Source organism: Lissotriton helveticus, chromosome 8 (assembly GCF_964261635.1).
Source record: "Lissotriton helveticus chromosome 8, aLisHel1.1, whole genome shotgun sequence".
Taxonomy (NCBI): Eukaryota; Metazoa; Chordata; class Amphibia; order Caudata; family Salamandridae; genus Lissotriton; species Lissotriton helveticus.
The window spans coordinates 183974635-183997422 of record NC_136069.1 but is presented as its reverse complement, the minus strand read 5'-3'; the positions used below and the strand labels follow the sequence as shown (position 1 = coordinate 183997422).

At 44.7% G+C, this 22788-nt stretch overlaps 1 protein-coding gene across 3 annotated transcripts in view; it reads left to right on the top strand.

Moving 5' to 3' along the window:
• Positions 1 to 22788, top strand: part of LOC144772494 (E3 ubiquitin-protein ligase TTC3-like) — a 1119388-nt gene that overhangs the window by 487924 nt on the left and 608676 nt on the right. For all 3 annotated transcript variants that reach the window (XM_078656860.1, XM_078656861.1, XM_078656859.1), the window contains exon 24: positions 19661 to 19753. In XM_078656860.1, coding sequence (XP_078512986.1) covers positions 19661 to 19753 — 93 coding nt within the window. The remainder of the gene's footprint in view (positions 1 to 19660; positions 19754 to 22788) is intronic.

The following is a 22788-nucleotide window of genomic DNA, read 5'->3' as shown; positions in this document are numbered from 1 at the left end:
AACAGACTGTGTTGCTGTAGTCCTAAGACCCCCAAGAATGGATCCCCCCGTTAGGTTTTGCCGAACTGGTCCCTTGGCACCCCCTTGCAGCCTCTTTCTTACAGGTACTTTTCTCATCGACTACCGCGTGTAGCTTCCAAGGCTCCCACCACTGAAATCACCTCTGTACCCAGACACCCCAGGACAAGTAAAACAGAACTCTTGGTGCTTTCTCGGACCTTAGCCCCCACTCACTTTAACCCCTTCGATGCTCATGACGGAACGGTTCCGTCATGAGCTACGGTTGAGCTGTGCTCATGACGGAACCGTTCCGTCATGACCACGCCCGTTTTTATTAGGGCCCAGCACCGGAGGGGGAATCGCGGTCGCGCTGAAAAGGTTAAGTCCAAAAGGACAGGCATGTAAGTTGTTTAAAAATGACCCTATGCAGTAAATGTAACTCCCATAGAATAACATTGCAGCGTTCGAGGCTCATGCCTCAAATTAACAGCTGTCATTTTCTACTGTTCCTAGTGTAAAACTAGATAATGTCTAAAGTACTTACCTGATTATAAAGTTCTTGCTGTGTAAAATGATTTAAAAACATGTATTTTTCTAAATTCTTACAGTTTTTTCTTGTGTGTCTCATTTATTGACTCTGCATGTACAACAAACGCTTAACACTACCATCTGATCAGCCTAAACTGCTTGCCCACATTACCACAAAAGAGAGCATTTGGGATTATTAATTTAAGCCCTTTAAGCCAATAAGGGGTGTCTGGACTTTCTATATAGTGTATCTCATTTTGGTACACTTAATAAAAAGCCAGCTTCCTACAATAGATTGAATAAAAGTAGCCATAACCCAAATGGGCACCTCCACCTAGTGCTCCATCCGAAGTAGAAAGACAAAGCAGCCAACCGATATCTAGGTAAATGAGGTGGACTGACACCCCCAGATTTAGGAGGCCATTATGGAAGCATGCATCTAAAAATAAGAGGGCAAAGCAAAGGAAAGCCTCATGCCGGCAAACATCTACACTAATGTGGTGTCTGAGAAGCTGGCATCATGCAAAGTAAATCCTTTTGTGGTCAATAATGTACCTGAAGAATAACCTTTAAAATCTCAGTGTGATGTACCAACTCCACGCTAAAAACATGACCCCACACTGCACTAACCAGTTGGTAAACAAACTACTCCAAACAAAGCACCCTCCACTGTTAATAGGAGATTCAATCTCTGAAGCGAAAAGAAATGCAGGTAGCCTTGATTAAACGGCAACAAAAAAATGTTGGACAATGATTGCCATACGGTTGATGGAACTGGAAATTATGGTGGATGTAGCACGTTATGCCTCACTGCTAGTGCCAGGAGACCCCACCTGCGTATTGGCTACCATAAATAACAAAGCCATCGCACATGCAGTGTGCACATGCTAACATTCAGTAAAAAGAAGAGGCAAGTGAAGCCACAGATCTTTCGAGTGAAGCCCCATATTTGATTGAGACATCTAGCTACAGATTTCTTTGAATTTCCCAGGCATCAGACAGGATCCAGAAGATTTTCTTCAAGCAATACCCCTGTGCTCCGGTAGGTGGCGTTGGTCGGCTCTGCATGGCGTCGGCATTGTACGTTCCCGGAAGTGATATCTGCGTCACCTCTATAGGCACCACCTCAGCACAGTGATGTCAGTTCTTTTCTTTCTGCACTAGTCGAGCGCTGATCGGTGAAGAGAGCCACCCTCTGGAACTTTTTGACCAAGATTTTTCGGCTCTTTGTTGACTCCTTTTTTGGTGGGGAGGATGTCTAGGAAGCCTTAAGGATTTAAACCGTACTGTCACCATGCAATGTAGGTGATGGACCTGCATTTGGTTTGCTTGTGGTGTCCAGGGCGCAACTACGGCTCCCACTGCCGGGCCCTGGCTCCAAAGGCTTTGAGGGAGCAGTCCCTAAAGCTGCTTTTGGCCCAGCAGGCGACACCACGGAGGTCACCTCCCTGGTCGAGAGCAAGGTGCTCCAGGAGTCCCAGATCCTCTTCGCCTGAACTCCTCTTTGCCTGAACTCCTCTTTGCCCCAACTCCTCTTTGCCCCAACTCCTCTTTGCCCCAACTCCTCTTTGCCCCAACTCCTCTTTGCCCCAACTCCTCTTTGCCCCAACTCCTCTTTGCCCCAACTCCTCTTTGCCCCAACTCCTCTTTGCCCCAACTCCTCTTTGCCCCAACTCCTCTTTGCCCCAACTCCTCTTTGCCCCAACTCCTCTTTGCCCCAACTCCTCTTTGCCCCAACTCCTCTTTGCCCCAAGTCCTCTTTGCCCCAAGTCCTCTTTGCCCCAAGTCCTCTTTGCCCCAAGTCCTCTTTGCCCTCGCCCCAAGTCCTCTTTGCCCTCGCCCCAAGTCCTCTTTGCCCTCGCCCCAAGTCCTCTACGCCCTCGCCCCAAGTCCTCTACGCCCTCGCCCCAAGTCCTCTACGCCCTCGCCCCAAGTCCTCTACGCCCTCGCCCCAAGTCCTCTACGCCCTCGCCCCAAGTCCTCTACGCCCTCGCCCCAAGTCCTCTACGCCCTCGCCCCAAGTCCTCTACGCCCTCGCCCCAAGTCCTCTACGCCCTCGCCCCAAGTCCTCTACGCCCTCGCCCCAAGTCCTCTTCACCCCAAGTCCGTTGGTTGATGCAACTGAGCAGTTTCGATGTTCAAGCCTTCCTTCTCCGATAACTGCCTGGGTCAGCTCCGTGCCTCCTTGCTTTTCCCAGGAGCTAGAACGACCCCCACTCAACTCAAAAGAATTTGATGAGAGCTTGCGCCTCATGTTTGTGTTCTGACACCTCCGGCGCGCCTCCGGGCTTCGTGGGATCAGATGGGGTCCCATTGGGTTCCATGCCGGCGGCCCCAAATGGATCCAGACAGGGATTTGGAACAGCACCAACTGTGCCATTGCGACAGCCCTAATCTGGTTCCAGATGACCCGCAGTCGGTACCACATCAACCGTCGATTCCGGCGCCAACAGGACATACGTGTCCTGGGTCGCTTCCTGATCCTTATTTTGAAAGGTTGACCAGTATAAACTAAGATGCATCTACTTCAATGCCCGCTTTGTACCCAAACACTCCCTCAATATCTGGGACACCATAAATGAAATGCGCCCGGATCTAGTTTTTATAATGGAAACATGGCTGGATGAAAGTAATGCTCCTGACATTTCAACAGCCCTACCCTCAGGTTAAAAAATCATAAAACAAGACAGGCAGGGATGGAAAAGAGGGGGTCTGGCCATTCTCTTTAAAGATTACCTCACCTGCCACCAGGTCGCAGTGACACAAGTAGGGAAGCATGAGGTCCTATCATTTCAAGCACCCAGAGAGGTCACATACTGCTCGGAGGAGCTGTAATTTACAATCCCCCGGGGCATCAATCTGAACTCAGCACCCACCTACTAATCCAACTATTCCCCCCTTGCCGTAAATATAGTCAGTTGTTGAATTCATGAATATAATGCAAAATCCACAAAAGTAAATCCAGGATAGGTTTATTGTAGAAGAGACAGTACTGCTCAGCTCAGATCCAGTTACAAGAATGCCAGTAATAACATTCTAAACAGAATGATGGTAACAGGAATGCATGTGCAGGAGCATGTGCCATATTTATATAAAAACAACATACTTAAAGGAGAAAGGCATAATAAAGAGATAATACAATACTAAAAGGGGAAACCAGGAAAGGGAAACAATAAAGAACTGAAAATTACACATGCGATATAACATCAGTATCTGGTCATAGGGGATTTTAACATTCATTTTGAGAAAACCAACAATTCTGCAGCCTTACACCTTTAGACCGATATGCAGATTCTCCAGCTAAAACAGTGGGTCAAAGGGCCCATGCATATTGCAGGGCATACTTTTGGTCTGCTTTTCACAAATTTGAACTCAGTCAATACTCAGGATATTAAACCCCTATCCAGGACAGATCACTCACTTATATCCTTCACAATCATGCTCCCGGCGAATCCTACTAAGCCCATGAGGGACTTACAGGGGACAAAGCGAGCATGGAGTTTAGTTACTGAGGATTCCTTTCGGTCCCACTTTCGCACCAAGAACCCAGAGATCTTAAGTATGCTCCAGGCCAATGGGGATACAACAAATCTTGAAAAGGTAATCATTAACACCCTAGACTTACTTGCACCAAAGCTACCGTTAAAGGTGATAAATAAACCTCAACATAGAAAGTGGTATTCACACAAACTTAAGGCACTCAAAAGAAAGTGTCAAACCGCAGAGCATCACTGGGGGATATCTAAATTACCAACAGATAGACAAATTAACAAGACAGAGTTGCAGAACTACAATAACGCCGTCAAGAAAACTAAAAAGTCCTATTTTGCTAGAAGAATTAATGAGAATTGTAACTCAAGCAAGGAGCTGTCCAAAATAGTAAGGGAGCTATGCAACCCAATGAGCCTATCCCAAACCTTGCCACCCACAGAGGAAGGCTGCAAAGAATTCAGCGAGTTCTTTTCAGATAAAATTTGTAAAATATATTCCACATTCAATACCAGCACTTCACTGCTCACAACTAACTACCTAACTTTAACCCCACCCTCCCCTCCGATGCATCTGCTTGCATGGGCAGCTATTCCCCATTCACAGAGGTAGAAGTTGCAAAAACAATGGGAGAAGTCAAGTCAGGGTCTCCTCTCGACCCCTGTCCTCAATATATTTTTGCCCAGATCATACCTATAATCTGCCCATATGTTACCCAGCTATTCAGTAATTTGCTGGATACCGCAGTATTCACAGAAACATGGAAACCTGCTGTAGTAATCCCCTTTTTGAAGAAAGCAGGAACAGACGTGCGTAATCCGGCAAACAACCAACCTATTTCCCAACTTCCATACCACTCCAAAGTCATGAAAAAGTTAGTTAACAAACAGCTTACTAACTATCTTGAGTTAAACGGTCTACTAGACCCCTCCCAAACTGGCTTTAGAGACGCTAATAGTACGGAAGCAACCCTCCTAGCCATATCAGACAATATAAGATCCCTGGTTGACCAAGGGAAATCTGCCGTCCTAGTTCTATTGGACCTATCGGCGGCGTTCGACACTGTTTCACACAATCGCCTATTGGAGATTCTTCATGGTAAAGGAGTCTATGCTAAAGCCCTTCAATAGCTGAGCTCCTTCCTGAATAATAGAATGGGGGGTTCTCATCTAAATCAAAACCCATCAGTTATGGTGTTCCGCAGGGGGCCTCCCGGAGCCCCACTCTCTTTAATGTCTATGTGTCATCTCTGGCAAAAATCAGTGAGAAGTGGGGCTTTGGTATCTGCTCCTATGCCGATGATACTCAATTGCTGATAACCATTGAAGAACAGCATGATAACACAAGAATAACACTAAATTATTGTCTCTTGCAAATGACCTACCACAAGAACTCCGCCTCACAGAAAACTATCTTGTCTTCAGAAAAAAACGTAACTCATTTGTTCTCCGGAAAATAATATTGGCCAACCTCATAAATCGCTCATGAATCACTCAGCCACACACTAAAAGTCCTAGCATAGCGCCGTGATATCCTCTGGATGAATGCCGTGCTTTACAAATACAAAAGGTCTAGGAGTGGGAGAAGATTGGGAGGGATCGTTGGATCGAGGCCAGCGGACTGGATACTTCTCCAGATTCTGGCATGCTTTCTCCCCCTAATGTGGCTACGGATGAGGGAGTGTCTAATGCTAAGGTGGTGCGAAGGACGGCTAAGGTCCTTGAACTCTAGTTTTCTTCAGTGACGGTCAAGGCTGACATCTTGACAGAGGTGCTCCAGCAAGGAGTTTCCTTCTAGGAAACCTTACTCCCAGTAAATGAGGCCCTCACTAACGTCCTACTGGGAACCTGGTCCAATCCCAGCGCAAGGGTTCCTGTGAATAGGATGGATGCCCGCCATCACCGCCCTGCTCCAGGTGACCCAAACTTCACCATCCACCCTACTCAGGAGAGCTTGTTAGTCCAAGTCTCTACATCCCATGGTGTGATCCCTTCTACTCCCCGGACAGAGAATCCAAGAGGCTGGAGAGTTGGGACAAGAAATGTTTTCTTCCGCCTGCCTTGCAGTCGGTGAACACTGCATGCTTATTGGGCCGTTATTCTTCCTCTCTGTGAGAAGCGGTTAGGCAAGTGCTGCCACAGGTTTCAGAGGAAGCCTGGGCCATCCCTTCTCAAGCAGTGTCAGATGAGAGAGACGCAGCAAAAGTCATCAATAGGTATGGTTTATATACGACCGACTCGCTGGGCAGATCGATTTCATGAACAGTGGCGGTTAGATGCCACGTCTGGCTGGGAACATCTTGCTTTTTGGTGGCGGTACCGACCCGCTCATGGACATGCCCTTTGATGGCAACCATCTTTTCTGAGACGAGGCAGACAGAGGGCTGAAGCACTTTCAGGACTCACAAGCTAAGGCCAAGTCCTTGGGTCTCTCAGTGGCCACACGCTCCCAGTCTGCCTTTCGTGGCTACTGAAGGCTCTTTCAGCCACACCAGCCGTATCCTGGACACAGAGCAGCTCCAGTTCCACAACCCCTGGTCAGCTGAGGGCACGGTCCGTTACTACTATATGGGTTGGGCGGCCAGAGGTCCTTAAGCCTCTGCATAATTGCCCTTTCTGTCTGCTCTCTACCAAAACAGCCTTTTTAGTGTCAATTTCACCTGCCAGGAGGATGATCGAGCTGCAGGTTTTATCGTCCAAGCCTCCATTCTTGATGGCTTTCCCTGGCAAGTTGGTGCTTCGCAATAGGGCCTCTTCCCTTCCTAAAGTGATAACCCCATTCTGTGTGGGGCGATGTCACCTTGTTCACCTGCTCCACCGCATCCCTCTAAAGAAGAGGAGCCACTCCACCGTCTGGACCCAAAAAGAGCGTTGTCATTCTTCCTTGACTGCGCAAAAGAGTTGGACGACCAACTCTTGAAAGGGGTATTTTGGAGCAGAGAAACATCATGCAGTGTAGAAGAGGACCATTTCAATCTGGGTCATCCTCTGCATCAAGATTTGCTACGCTGTCGCAAAGAAGCAGCCTCCTGAATGCTTGAGGGCTCTTTCCACCAGGGCTAAGGCTGCACCACAGCATTGTCGCATAGAGTCCCAGGCCCGGACATCTGTCAGTTGGCAACATGGCTATCCCTGCACATGTTTACTAAGCATTACTGCCTAGGCTCCAAGTTCGCAGGGACAGCCATTTCAGCCGCTCAGGCCCGCAGGATTTCTTAGTGTAATCTTGTCCACAGTCCCTCCTCCGGGGATGAAATTGCTTGGGTATATATTCAAAGGTAAGAAATCCGTGGCTAGATGTCTCTATCACCGCCTTAACAACCCACCCATCCTCCCCGCACTGCGGACAGGTTTCTAGGGTCAGGGCTGATCCCTTTCAGGGCCCTAGTTTTCAAACACACTGATGTCAGTACTCTTCAAGGCTCTGCGCTTCTGGCGTGGTAAGTCATGAAAAGTAATCGACGTCGGCACACTGAGGTGGCGCTAATGTGGCACTTCTGGCGCGGACGACGCCACGTGGAGCCTACCGGCTTGCAGGAGTACTACTTGAAGAAGAATCTTCTGGATCTAGTCTGACACCTGGGAAATTCAAAGGTAAGGAATCTGTGGCTAGATCATGTCTCCACCAAATAAGGCGTTACCGAAGGTAAGTAACTTGTTCATTCACCTTAAAAAAGTAATGAAAATCAGAATTTAAGTATCAGACCTTAGTGGTTTATTGTTGTAGATTTAAGTTCCTCAGGTCACCTAGCCAGTTACATGTGAGTATTTCTTCTATTTCCGTTGTAGTCCTGGAATTTCCCTGCTCTACATGTGTTTTAAAATAAGACTGACAAAAATGATGCTACAAACCATGATTGTTTATTAAGAGTTAAACGGCATTACAGAAATTAAAATAAAAGGCAAATAGTCAGTCATTGCTAAGCATGAGGCTCAGAATAAATGCAGATCATGAAATAGCAGAACAAAGTATAATGCTGGTCAGTAAATAATTTAGAGATCACACCGAAAGAGTGTTGGTTTCTAAAGATCATCCTCTGGGTAAGGCTAATTTTCTAGGATGAAATACAATAAGATGATACAGTTGATCTGAACATGCAAAGGTACATGAATCCCACCCATTAAGGTTAAAGAAAGAAAAATACTGTTCAAAATGACGTTTGAGGCATGTGAGCTGTAGATCACATGCTTTGCATAGTCTGCTATCTAGTGTTGGGTCCGGATGTTTGCACTTTGTTTTTCTTCGAAGAAGTCTTTTCCAGTCAAGAGGTAGGTGACTCCTCCTTTCGGTGGTAGTGCGCATGGGCATCGACTCCACAGTTAGATTGTTTTTTTCCGCAATCTGGTTCAGATGTGAATTGCGGCGTTCTGGTTCGACACCGTTTCTCGAGTTCCCCTCGACCCGCAGTCCACTACCCTCGACGGTATCGTTTCTCGATCGAGTTTTCCATTCTCAGTGTATTGTTTCATCTCGAGGTCTTCGATCAAAAAACTTGTGCAGGGCCGCTGGGCCTACCCGCGTCTGGCTTGCTAGCAGTCAATGGAATGGGCTTCATTCAAGCTTTGTCCTGGGTGTTGCGCTAAGTTTCCGCTCGCTGACTTGCACAAAGTGTGCCTATCTCCGGAACACGACAAACAGGACTGCGAGGCGTGCCGATCGTTTTGATCTAAGATGATGCTCCGTGATCGTCGGCTTGACCTCACGAAATGCAACATCAAAGCGGCTCCGCACCGGACATCTTCTGTGAAGATTCGGATCAAGAAGAGTTCCTTGCCCAAGGAGCTAAAGAGGAAGCAGAACACATTTTGGTGTCCGAGGCCGACTCGGACATGGAAGAACATGAGCAAGTGACACTGGGTCAGCGTACCATGAGTACAGATACCCACTTGCCCCAACACTTGTCAAAGAAAAAGGTTCCGGTTCTTCCTCTGCCCTCGGTCCAAGGTCGGCATGGAGAAAAACTTTTGGACGCCCTGCCCACGGGCCTGGCACCGAAACACAAGGCCAAGCCTTCTGGCTCGGGATCAAGTCGGCCCCATTCCGGAGCCGAACCGAGACCATCGGCATCGAAGTCAAAGCACGTACTTGTTGCCATCCCCTTGCTACCAAAGAGTAAATCTTTGTAGCTGAAACGTTCGACACCGAAAACTACAACGCCCAAAGAAAAAACAACTTTACTATCAAAAGAGCCTTGTTTCGATGTTCCGCCTGAAAACACAGATCCGAAACAAAAAAAACTGGTCATCCATCCAGACACTGAGCATATTCACGCTAAACTACCAGAAAAGAGGAAAATAGGCCTACAGGAGGACTACCACATTCCTTTGAAGAGCAAGAATGTGGGTACTAACCCTACTCCTCCTTAAATTGCAACTCCTTCACCCACTCACCTGAATTTGCCTATCACACCCACAAATTCTCCACAACCACTATCACCTGATCCACAAGATAAGGGGGATGGGGATAGGCCACAGGACATTAATGATCCATGGGAGGACTATGACACAGATCCCAACACGGACAATGATCCGGATCTATACCCTTCCAAACCCTCACCACCCGAAACAAAATAGGGTATGTGGAGCTACTTAATAGGGATGCTCGTTACCAAGGGGGGGAGTTACAGAAGGAGGCTCTTGATGAGGATTTCTTGTTCAAAACCTTAAGTTCCTCTCAGAGATCTACTCAAACATTACCTATGCTCAAGGGAATGCTCAAGCATACAGACAACATTTTTAAAGACCCAGTGTGGGCAAGAATTATTACGCTCAGGGTAGAGAAAAAGTACAAGCCAGCACCTACTGACACCACTTACATAAAGGGTCATCTCCCATTAGACTCGTATTTTCAAATGCTCGCAAAAGAGCAAGTTCACAATCCACAGATGAGGCCCCTCCTCCTGATAGAGTCAAAATTAATCGATGCCTCTGGCAAAAGAGTAGCATCCCAAGCAGCCAATCATTGGCGAATGGCACATGCACAAGCTGTATCAGCTTGCTACGACAAAGCTCATTACGATGAGCTAGAAAAATTAATGCAGTTTTTGCCTGAGGAGCACAATGGCCTCATTAAGGGTAAATGAATCACTTATACCTCTATTAGGTGCGCATTAGATGCAGCAGACACAGCAGCCCGTGCAGTTAACACCAGAGTACTGCTACGCAGGCATGCTTGGCTAAGAATCTTAGGGTTCAAACCTGAGGTAAAAGTCTCTATTCTTAACCAACTATTTGATAAAGAACACCTCTTCGAGCCAACGGTGGACACCACCTTAGAGAAAATGAAGACAGACACTGAGGTCGCCAAGTCCATGTAGCTTTGCAATTACCTTCTAATAGGGGATCCTTTCATCGCTCCTTTTACAGGCGTGGCTCCAAAAACATTTCACCAGAAAATCCCTCCTCCTTTTACAAGGGCAACGATAAGTCGCCCTCATCAAGGTTACTTTAGAGGTGTATTTAGAGGTAACAACAGTAAGGGAAGAGGCAGTTGCAAGTCAACACGCACTTCCCCTGCAAACACCAAACAGTGACTTCCTTCCGCTGCCCTGGATCATTCCACTTCTGCCGGGGGATGTCTGTCCCAATTTCTACCCGTCTGGAATACAATCCTATCAGACAGATGGGTTCTACAAATTATCCAATATGGTTACTGCCTTGAACTTACAGACACTTCCACTACAATATCGTGGGGCCGGTGTATACTCGCTGTACTTTTTGATTCCCAAGAAGGATGGCTCTCTCAGGCCGATACTAGACCTCCGAGACCTAAATCTATACATTCAATCGGATCACTTTAATATGGTGACACTCCAACAAGTGCTCCCACTCCTTCAGCAAGGTGACTTTTTGTCCACTCTGGACTTAAAGGCCCCCTACATCCACGTCCCAATCCACCCCGCTCACCGTAAATACCTCAGGTTTGTGATAGTGGGTCAACATAATCAATAAAATGTGCTCCGGTTCGGAGTCACTACCGCACCCAGGGTTTTCACCAAATGCCTGGCACTAGTCGCAGCTCATCTACGAAGACCACACATTCATGGCTTCCCATACTTGGACGACTGGCTCATAAAAGCCAGTTCGCAACACAGCTGTCTAAGACACACTGACATTCACAGTAAATCTGCCCAAGTCCCATCTCCAACCCTTCAACATACAAGGGTACTTAGGAGCCACTCTAAGTGCACAAAAGGCTCTGGCCTACCCCAATCCGGCCAGGATCCGCAACATACAGACTCTACTCTCCAACCTACCCCAATCCGGCCAGGATCCGCAACATACAGACTCTACTCTTCAACCTCAACACTCATTGCCAGCTAGAGTGTTCATGCAATTACAAGGGATGGCACACGCAGACTGGCTTGCCTTTGGCCACTGGACCACCAGGGATGAGACGCAGGCAGGAGCCTGCGGGTGGAGCGGGCCTTGAACACCCTGTAATCGACCGCAGGGTGCAGCACTTAGTGATGGAGCTGCGCGGTGGAGCACAGTCACACTGACCAGGTCAGTAGTCTAGCTCTTCTTGCTTTTCAGCGGTCGCCATTAAGTTGGGGTCGTTGGGAGGGCGGTCAGCTGGGAGGCAGGAGCTGGAGAGACACTGAGGGATGTGGGGGCAACAGCGGTGTGGACAACCCGAGGAGCGCAAGGGAAAATAGAACAGAGAGGATAGAGAAAAGAGAGCAAAGAGAGAAAATAGGGCACAGAAAAAAGCAGAATACTCTCCCACTGCACCACCAGGGATGAGGCGCAGGAAGGAGCCTGCGGGAGGAATAGGGCCTCAAACAACTTGACTGAGCTCAGGGGCATCACTTAGTGGTGGAGCTGCGTGGGGAGAGCTGTCACACTGACCAGTTCAGTGGTCTGGTTGGATTAAATGCCTCAACGTCTTGCCTCTTCGCTGCTGGACCTAGAAATTCAGGGTGCATTGGAGTCAGCTGCTGAAACGGATCTTTGCGGGGAACGTGGGAGTTTTTTTTATATTTCTTTTTAGATTTTGACTTACCCAAAGTCTTGTTCTGCGAAGAAGACCAGTTGTGGAAGTGGGCCAACAATTGGGAACAGACCCTAGCTCTCGACTTAAAGCATAAACTGGACTTGCATGACTTCCTCCAGTGTCTCGCGAAGTACAGCTTGGAGTCGTGGCCCAAGCACAAACACAAAAGGCTTACCTTGTAGGGATTTTTCAAAGACATCTGCTTATGACAGTCCCAATAAGACTGTAACCCTGTAATTTTAGGAGCGGGCATGTTTCATTGCACACTGGAAAGATGTTGGTAATACAAAACTTGTCAACTGACAATAAGAAGTTAGGAGCTCACCTCGGATCCCCGTACAAAGAAAGGTACAGCAAGAAAGGAACTGATGTCGGCATGCTTGTATTGTGCTTATTTGCGACTTCAGCCGTCACTTCCAGAGCAGAGTGGAGTCAATGTGCAGCTGCACTACACCACCTACCAGCATCAGTGGCACCTGGAGATATTCTAAAGGTGAGGAACCTGTTGTTTAATAGAGTATCCGCCAGGAACATCAGTACCAATGATAAGTAATTTGTTTGTTTCAGCCAATCAGATTTGTTTTTCAAATTCAAAATTGGCTTGTTAATAAAACTGAAGATCTCCAAAAAATACCCTCAAAGTTCACGCAATACTTAATGGAAATCAAACATCTAGCTGCTAACTTGATCAGTAGCAAACCAAAATGGGCCTAGTCTGAGTACGTTTCTACCTTCAGGCTATATTAGGTGCATTTCCATGCACTGGCAGTTGTTGTAGAAGGAGCATATATTCATGGGATGGGTCCAAACAAAATTGGCCTCGGTGAAGGTAAACTTAACATGCTAATTGAATGGCATATTATACACAAACATGTCAAACAGCAAAGTTATTAGTAAATTAAAAAAAGTCCTTTTCTATGGAAAGTGCAGCTTAATATTTATTAGAAATTTCTCTTACGCTTCCAGTATTTAAGTAATGTTTGCTTATACCATATGGATTAAATGTTCACTTGTTGTCTTGCATTACCTTAATAGGTGTCTTCTGTTTGCTCTGGTTACTTTTGCGGAACACCACAGGGGTATCTTCAATAATGTCATAAACTGCTGAATCCCATGCTACCGTTCCCTGTGGGTTGACTTGAGTGGAACGAGTTATTGCAGGAGTTGGACTATTTGCCCTTCTGAAGACATTTGAAATGGACTAGACGACAAAATGTCTGTGCTGCTTGCTTGGATTGTGGCTGTTCTTAGCTGCTCAAAGTAACAGCACAGTGTGTCTTCTATATAAGGCTGTGTGCCGTTGGAAGCAATTTTTTTATTGTTTTTCTCTTACTAAGATGGGGTCGGAAAAGGTTTTAGTCATCAATGCTGCTCTATGTGTGTGTTTTTAAAAGTGTTTTTGGCATTTCAGATATTTTGAAGTGCCTCAACAAAATACGGGGCAAGTTTAGAGCACTTGTGCCCTTTTCAGTTCAGTACGGTTGTATCATACCCCAGAACAAATCAACAACCCGTACTGCATCAGAGTCCTTGGGTCATGTCCATGTTTGCAGTATGGGTGCTGCAGCGGCATTGCATTCCCATTGCTGTAAGAGTGGCCTTTCCAAGGCACAGTGGGTTCCATGGATTTCTTAAGTGTGACATGTCGGGGCCTGGTAAACTTAATTGTGAGCAGAATATATCATCATGCAACCCCAGCCTTGGAGTGGTAGCCAACAGGTAAACTGAATAGCCCAACCACTGCAAGATTCAATGAAAAGGAGTTAGGAAGGGGACTTCGTGAGTAGATGCTGTTGACTGTCGAAGAAATTAATAATGGGGCACTTTTCAGGCAGGTGGTCAGACATACGTAGGAATTATAGTTTAAGTCTCCTACTTGCAATTTGTAGTAGTATGTTCATGATGCTCTTTCTAGGGGATTCCACTCCGCGGTCTTGGGAATAGGAATTGTGCTTGACGGACTAGAGAGAGCTAAACCCCAATAAAGTAATCAAACTATTGGTACATAAGATGCTAGCATGAACAACAACTTGTTACTCATGCTCTGACTTTCCTAACTCTTATGAGCCCTTGAATGCTCAAGATCACAAACCTGGTAGGAATTATTAATATTGCTTGATCCCCCTTGAGGCGACAACCTTGATTTCAGGGTTAATTGGTCTAACAGCGATAGATTGGAAAAGTGTCTTTTGCGCACTTTAAGAATGGTTTTGGTTTAACTCACACCAAGATAACATTTTAAGTCAACTCCCTTCTCTTTGCGAGATTCACTTAGAGTACTGACTCAGTCTTTTCTCTCTGCCTTATATCTTCTCTGATCAGTCACTGAAATCAACCTTGTTATGTTATAAATGGATATTTATAAAGAGCGCAGCTATTCAATTGAGTGTCCCGGCGCTGAGGCGTGATGACGACATTAGCTGAACGCTATGACCACCCGATTGAGTGTTACAGCTGGAATAACCAGGTTTTCAGGGATTTCCTGCAAGAAGATACTGCATTAGTCTTAATTCCACCGGCAGATTGTTCCACAATTGCGCTGCTTGTACCTGGCAGGATTGTCCCCCTATCTGCGCTCAATGGTATTTGGGGGTACGTGCCAACTGAAGTGATGAGGACTTTAATGTACGGTGAGGGCAATTAAATCGGACCCTGTTCATGATGTACCCGGCACCTATGCTGTGGAGAGCCTTAAAATGGATACTCTTGCAGACTGAGAGCCAATGCAGAGATTTCAACTGTGTGGACAACCATACTCTTGGGCCAAGCATGAGTATTACCCTGGCTGCTGCATTCTGGACCACCTGCAGCCTTGCCAATAAATACTCCGGCAACCCTAGTTACAGTACATACACGTAGTTCAACTTGGAGACTATCAGTGTTTGGACCACCGTTTTCCTGTGGTTGATAGTCAGGAGAGGCAGACACTGCTGTAGCATCTTCAACATGCCAAAGCAGGATCCAACCACTGCCTGGATCTGCGCCTCCATGGAGAGATTCTCGTCCAACTTCACCCCTACATTTTTCACAGTTTTTTATGGAAGTTGTAGGGGAGGACATATCAGCTGGCCACCAGTTACGCCAAACTTTACTTAGGGGGTGGCTGTAGAAGATGATCTCCGACTATTCCGGATTGCATTTAAGCTGAATAAACTGAAGCCAAGAGAACACTTCTGTTGGGCAGCAGTTAATCATGTCTCCTTTAAAATCTGTGACTTTATCGCAGGTGAAGAGCAACTGCGTATTGTCCGCATACAATACTATTTTTGCTCCATGGCCCTCAGCCAGAGTCGCTAAGGGTGCTATATATATATTTAAAAAGGTGGGGCTCAAAATGGAGCCCTGAGGAACACCCACCTCCTAAGGAGGATAGGGGCAGCAAAATGCAGGGACCAAACTGTTTGCTGGCGATTCTTTAAAAAGGAGGCAAACCAGTTGAGTACAGTACCCCCAAAACAGCACTCCGAAGTCTCAACAGGACTCGGTCATGGGGGACGGTATCAAAGGCCGCAGATAAGTCCAGTAATATCAGTGTAGCCTTGCCACTCTTATCTAAAACGTCCTTTATGGCTTCCGACACTTCCAGCAGCGCTGTCTCAGTGCTGAAATTTGCCCTGAATCCAGGCGGACTCTGGTGGAGTATTGAATTAGTTTCGACAAATGCGGTTGTGGCGTGATTCACAACTTTTTCCAGAGCCTTAGAAAAGAAAGGAAGCAGAAATATTGGCCTGTAATTAGAGGTTAACTCTGGGTCCAATGTTGTTTTTTTTTTTTTTTAATTAGGGTAGAATGTTTGCCCTTTTCCACCTGTCGGGGACCCGGCCAGTCTGCAGAGAGAGGTTAAGGATCCGATTAACCGCTGAATTAATAATCTCCGCTATTGATGCCAAAATGGTGGCAGGGCATGGGTCGGGAGAGAGAGCTGGATTTGAGGCCTTTCATGATTTCTAAGGATTTATCCATAGAGACCACTGGAAACTGTTACAGAGAATGTTCTCTAACTTGGGCTAATAAGGAGTCGGACTCACAACTGTCACTGTGCACCGGAGATGTTGTCTGGAAGGTCTCCTGAATTTTTTTAATCTTGTCATGAAAATAGGAGGCCATACGGCTAGTCCATGCCTCATGAATGAATGGTTTGGCTGCTGCTGCAGGGGAGGAAAATTAGCTAACTATTCTAAAAATTTCCTTATTTCTGTTCGTTGCAAGTTCAATTTTAGAGGAGAGAAAAAAATGTTCTCTTCAAGAACTTGTTTGCAGTAAGCCTTCAGCGCCTGTTTATAAATCTTTCACTCAGTTTTTGTCTTTAACACATGAACAAACAAGGCTATTAGCATTTGGTTCAGAGAAAAACTTTATTTGCTTGAACTTAAATTCACGAAGAAAAAACTCTTTTTTTTTTTTTTTAAACCTCTCAGTCTTTCTAATCTCTACTAGAGAGAGATTGCTATTTCGCATTCATCCATTCTAGAAGATTCCCCTACCTGTTCCATAAGTTTGCTTCCCGCTGTAAAGATGCTATGGCCTAGCTAATTTCTCAATAGCTGTTAACTTGGCTTGAGGTGGCTCCTATTTATAGACCAGCCCAATACCGAAATCCAAAATGGCGGCCAAATCTCATAAGATTCATTTACACTTTTTCCTGTGAAATGTGTACTTTAGGAGTTACCCCGGTTGACGAAACTTACTTTGGCATAATGTATTGCACCCACATTGTCCTTTTTGATGTCTCAGTCCACACTGGGATGGAAAGTACAACACCGCCCCAACCACTCATGACTGCAGCAGTAGACCACCATTGTGTTTTCCCCATTGTTGCAGACGTTGGGGTAACATTTGCAGACCATGATGCTGGTTATTGGAAGGAATCAACACATGTCTATTTCTGACATGGCTTAGCAATCTAATATGGGTGAAGGAGCACTTGAGAGAATTGTGACACAAAGGGGCGGGGGGGGCAGGTGGGCCAAATAAAGCGGAGAAGGTTCCGGGTGCTCTCCTTTTACCGGGGCTGAGTGAAACATGGAATAATAAATGGTATTTGTGAGTCTTATTATCAGAGGTCCTCTGCTATATCTCTAAGGATCCTCTCAATCCAGCTCCAGTATGACAGTGACATTTAGGTTATCTTAGACCATTCTTCCTCTTACAGGGGGACAAAGAATAGGAATTGGGTGCTAGATGCTAGGACAGGGCTTTTTGCATCTCAAGAAGTCAGCCTTGTTCCTTCTGAAGTAGTAGTCAAAAAATCTAACTTCCTACTTATACATTGTCTCAGATTGGTTATCTTGTCACACCACTTTTGAAGGGCTAGCGGCTCCTTATACCTTTGACTTCGTTGGTGTGCATTGCCATAGCTTTAAGTCCACTGTGCACATGTGGCTGGCTCCAGAGATGCTTGCACTGAGAACCGTTTCCATAAAGTTTTCCATCTTACCTGTTGTGCTGTCATGGTGTCTTCCTAAGAGTTGCCAGTGTGGGGGATCGTGCCCTGGCATTGCCTGCTCAGTTTTCCCGCCTTCACCCCAAGGTTGACCAGGGTACGGGCGTACTGTCGTTTCTACCCTAGCATTCTTTTAGTTCCAGTATGTTTTTCATCCATTTGCCTGTCGGGAAGTATAGTTGTCTCCTTCCTGCTGTTCTGTGGTCAGCTGCATAACTGACAGTTCTTTAGAACAAAGATCCAGAATTATGTCTCCCATCAGTTGCTCTGTGCATCAAAATGCTTCAGAAAGGGCAATAATGTTTTCTTCCAGCGCTGCTAGTTGATCATAATTTCAGAATCAGGAGCTAGATATTAACACATTACTATGTCGTTCACCTACTTCCCCTGCTATGATTTTTTTTTTACACTTTTTCTGTTTTTTTGGATGGGAAGAAAGTGTTACCTTGACAATGGCGTAGAATTTTCACTTTATTTGGAGAGGTCGGTTCTCTGTTTTAAATGTTTCCAGGATCCCAAACGTGGGTAGAAATTTACAATATTCATGTTTTAGAGTAAATAACCATGATAAAGAACTTAGGTTATAAAGTAAGTAACTTTCCTTCTCAAGTTTTGTTTTTAGCTGGCAGCTACATAGATGTTCTTATTCTCCTAGAGTCAGAGCGAATCCCCCATGAGCTAGGGAACTGTTGGTGGATTTCAAAAGCCTCTACCTCCGACATGAACATGTTAAGAATTCACCTAAGCTAATCAACAAACGTTTCAGGAAATATCTATTTATGCTATTTCTGAACTGTCTTTGAAGCTGAATGTTGGCAGTGATCGCCACCCGTTCTCTAGTTTTTTCACTCTGAAAGCTGTAATCCATGCACTCTGGATGTGAAGACGCCAGCTGCAACACGGAGGGTTGTTTTAAACGAAGTTGCAGCTACTCCTTTGTCCACATCTCTCCACCAATGATATAATTTCAGAAATACTGTCTGGCCTGCCTTCGATTTATGCTGATGTTATAAAGGTTTTCTGACTTCCCACTAGACTAGAGGATTCACTAGCGCCAGTTTGAGGGAAGAGTACTGTGATTGCAGAACTAAGTAATAAACTAACAAGGTGAAATGTGTTCCACTTAAAGCAGTGTTGGAACCCGAAAGATTTATTCAGAGAAACTCCTAAATTGGAGGCCATGGTTGAAGAAATAGGGTGGAGTCATGAAAAGACAAGTCTGAAAGTCAACTTATACATTTATTTTTTAATCTGCTACAAATAAATTGACGACAACAACAACAAATGTGACAGTAAATCTACTCTAGCTTGCTTAATTGGTCACAAGGAGGCTGCAGGTTAAAATATCGCCTGCGGAGATCTGTGGGTGCCCAGATCAAAACCTGCCTTTAAAACATAGTTTCTGTGAATTACTTGGCTAGTGATTAGCTATGTGTCTAGGTTTCATTACATAACATTGGCTTCTAGGTGTTAGGCTCAAGATAGCTTCCAGCCATGATGATGCTTGATCAAAAGGACTGATGATATTTTAAATCAGGACTTTGTTTAAAGCCCAGCTGGAAGCAAAAGGAGAGCACCTTGCTGCCTACAGGTTTCTGCTATGAGCTAAAAGCAGACAATGTGCGGGTGCTGCTGAATGGTGTCCCAGTGTCGGAAGATTACACCAAGACAAATCCAGCATATTTCGCTTGGGTCAGCTAGATCCTGATCTGGGTAAGAAATAGGTGCCGGGACTTGCCAGGATCCTTCTCATTTCCACCACTGATGTAAAGTTAAGTAAGATAAATTCAAAAGAAACCAGTATGATTATGGAGTGATGCTTTTTTCAATAAAAACAAAAGCATCAAGAAGTAGTCTAATTTAAATGGTAACAGCTGAAATGGCCTGGGCACTGTACATTAGGACTATGCTTGCAAGGATCCCACAGCATGTTGGAATTTTGATGGGCGGAGTTTACATAGATTGCAGAGTACTGATGTTATTAAATTGATAATTACTTTTAATTCTTTTCCATTACCTCTGGTTAGTATTTGAACCAAACAAATATGCTGTTCCAAATGTGTTAGAAAGTCAATATTAATTGTATTTTGCTCAATTATTTCAGTGCTTGTTTCCATCTTGTACTAGACCGTTAGAGGGAGGTATATGCATTGCTGTATACTTAGTTAATTTGCCTCCAATTTTAAACTTGCTCTGTTTAAACAGGATTTTCTTCAAAGTACATGTTTGACTCCTGATTGTAAAGGCAGTATTTGTCGTATTCTTATCTACGGTTCTTCAGGGTTGGTGAAATGGCAGGTGAGTTTATTAACTCATTGCAAACAATCTCTTTGCTTTTGATGTTCTTTATTCTTTGCTCATTTTATTTATTTTAAAAGTCTTTTTTTTGTGTAAGCTGTTTTTGCATGCAATTTGTTAGCTATCATTGCGTTTTATTACATAAATGTCTTGGGGGTGCAGTGTTGCACTTGCAAATGTATTCCTGGCTCCTAGACTCCCCATTGAATCTGACCTGAAGAATACAAAATGACAAAATAATGTTCACTCAATTCAGGTTAGCTTTATTGAAGCATTATTGACTGCTATGTTCTCTCTTCAAAATGTGTTTTAAGTATAATATTTTCAGTTATATTGTACCACCCTCCTTTTCTCCGCATGCCTTTAAGTACAGTCTTCCATTCAACCTTATTCTTTGCTGCTCACTGTTCTCTAATACAGTTGAAGAAACCCCTCTCTGCACTCCCTCTAGCTCACCCCTCTTCCCATAACAATTCTGCCCTCCCTTTTCTTGCTGCCTCACAGACATACGGCAGTGTTATTTTTCTTTTCAAATTAATCTTTTCCCCCATTTTACACGCTATCCTTTAGCATCTACTCTGCCCATGCCTCCTTATCATTTTAGAACTGCATTTGTTTTTTCTGCTGTTTCCTGGTATACCTAAGAGGAACATTGCTAATGCCCTTCGTAGCGGAAGGAGGGTAAGCTTTTGCCAAAATGTCTTTTCATTTTAATGGGACAATCGCTGATATTAAGAATCTCCTGGTGAACCTTGATACATTCTTTGATGCTTCATCTGCTGGAGATAATGTGTTTCATTCTTCTAAGTCCTCATCTCTATCCTCAATTGAGTGTGTGATCATTGGATCAAGCTGATTTCCCTGCTAATCGAAAACCTCTTTTGGTAAACATCAGCCAGACATCACTAGATAAGTAATTTAAAAAGTCCTCAGTTAGACAAAATATAATATTGATTATCTTCAGAAGTCACCTAATGTCTCCCAAAGGATGATTCTGATACTGCGGCAACTCTCTCAAGGCTAACCAGCTCATAGTTCGGAAAAATCAAAGGTCCTGTTATTCAGTTGCTGCAGGAATAAAAAGAAACTCTCCTGGCGTCTTGGCTGCCAGAGGATGACTACAGCTAGGAAGTATAACCATCTCAGTGTATGGTTCATTGAAAGTAGCACAGCAGTGGTATGAATAAATGCAATAAAAAAGGGCACTGCAAAAGCATATGGTGTCGGCAACTGAATCAACAATTAAGGAGTGCATTAGCCGCTTTCATCACGAACGGTAATGAAATCGTCATTTCTACCTGCTGTACAATACCGCCATTTTGCGTACCCCTGAACTGTAGATGAAGCCCTAGAATGAGTCCACTGTAGAGCATACAAAAAAATCTTTCAACAACCTCGCTTTGTTCACCACTCCAAGCTAAGGTAGAACTTGGTCTGGTATCCTAGACTTTATACTGTCAAGCGACCATGTTGAAGTACTATACCAGCACCTGGATGACAGACATACACTCATCATTAAAAAGCCATCTAAAATACATTTTTGAAACCCTAGGGAATCTTTAGTATAACCAAGTAAACAGCGCAGTATTCTCTCTCCACATGACAGGCTCAATCCATCAGGTCGCACCCATCCCATTCACTACATGGAAAAAGTCAATTATTCTGCAATTAAAGGTGACCTGAATGGATCAAATTCTTCTGCTCCTCAGGAATTCAGATGCAGCTCAGCATTAAACGTCTCCTACCTAGCGGGGACTGTGCAACAATATATACGCAAAGCTATGAACGCGGAAACTCGCAGACAGATCTTCTACATGAGGTCACTAGCTCTGCCAATTAAAGTTTTCAACCCCTTCTGGGCCAGCTTAAGTGCAAAGAGAGCTTGCAGGCATTGTACCTTACAAAAATAATCATGGTTGCATCTGCTATTGTGCTGTCCCTCAATGGAGCATCAGTGAAGGCAGCTTCCAGCATCTGCTTTTCAAATTCTGTGCCCTGGCAAGATGTCCAAACTTTTTGGCCATATTCGGAGGGTGTAGAAAAACCTGATTGTGGTATTAATCCTAGGCTACTGGCGCTTCTCAGTGGAATTAACACACGTAAATTATACTACAGCAATAATATGGGACGGTGCTACAAGGTGTAGAGAACCACCAAACTCTAAAAATGTTGAGCCTCAACTCAATGTACAAATGATTTCACTCAGCACACGTCAGATTCACAAAAAAGGTTTCCCTATTATGGTTGCAAGACATTCAATTAATTATGATCATACAGGTAAATAATCAACAATTCCTTCTGGTTATTCGTTGTTTTATTTCCTTGTTCTCGTCTTTTAGTAGTCAATAAAGCTGATGCTCGGTGGGTGTCTAGCAGCGAACCCTGTCATTGTCCACAAGGAAAAGCAAATACAAACGAGAAAGGCTGACCTTGCTCCATAGCCTGAGTGTTGGTGGAAGAACTTTGGTTTGCAGTGACTTCCCTGGTTAAAACTTTAATGTATATATTTTAAGTAGTGGGACTAAGCCCCTATTTGCCCAACGTGGCCCTAATGATAACGTTGACACATATCAGCTAATGCAGGTCTTACTAAATTTGAGCGACTGTTCACAATCATCGTATTTTGCACATGTTTTATGCACCGTTTTAAGCATTTTATCTTATACTTGTTTTATTTTCTCAAGTTCTTGTCTATTTGTAACGGTTTTAATTAACTAAACAAAACTTACAATCATGGTTGCATCTTTATGTGAAATACTATTGACACAAGTTTGTCATCTGTCTCATGGTTGATGTCTTGCTATCTTGCTGATGTGCCTTGTTTTTCTCCCCAAAGCTATTACACATCTAGGCCTTTTGAAAGTGTTCTAAACTCCCTGGGAGATTTGTCAGTCAGTAACAGCCACAAGAGAGACTGTGTGGCTACTCTTTGGAAATGCAGACACTATGTTTTTGTTCTTAGATATATGGGATCTTTGTCAATATGTAATGTTCTCACTATGGCCCTCCATTTGTATTCACCCGAGCACCTGTTT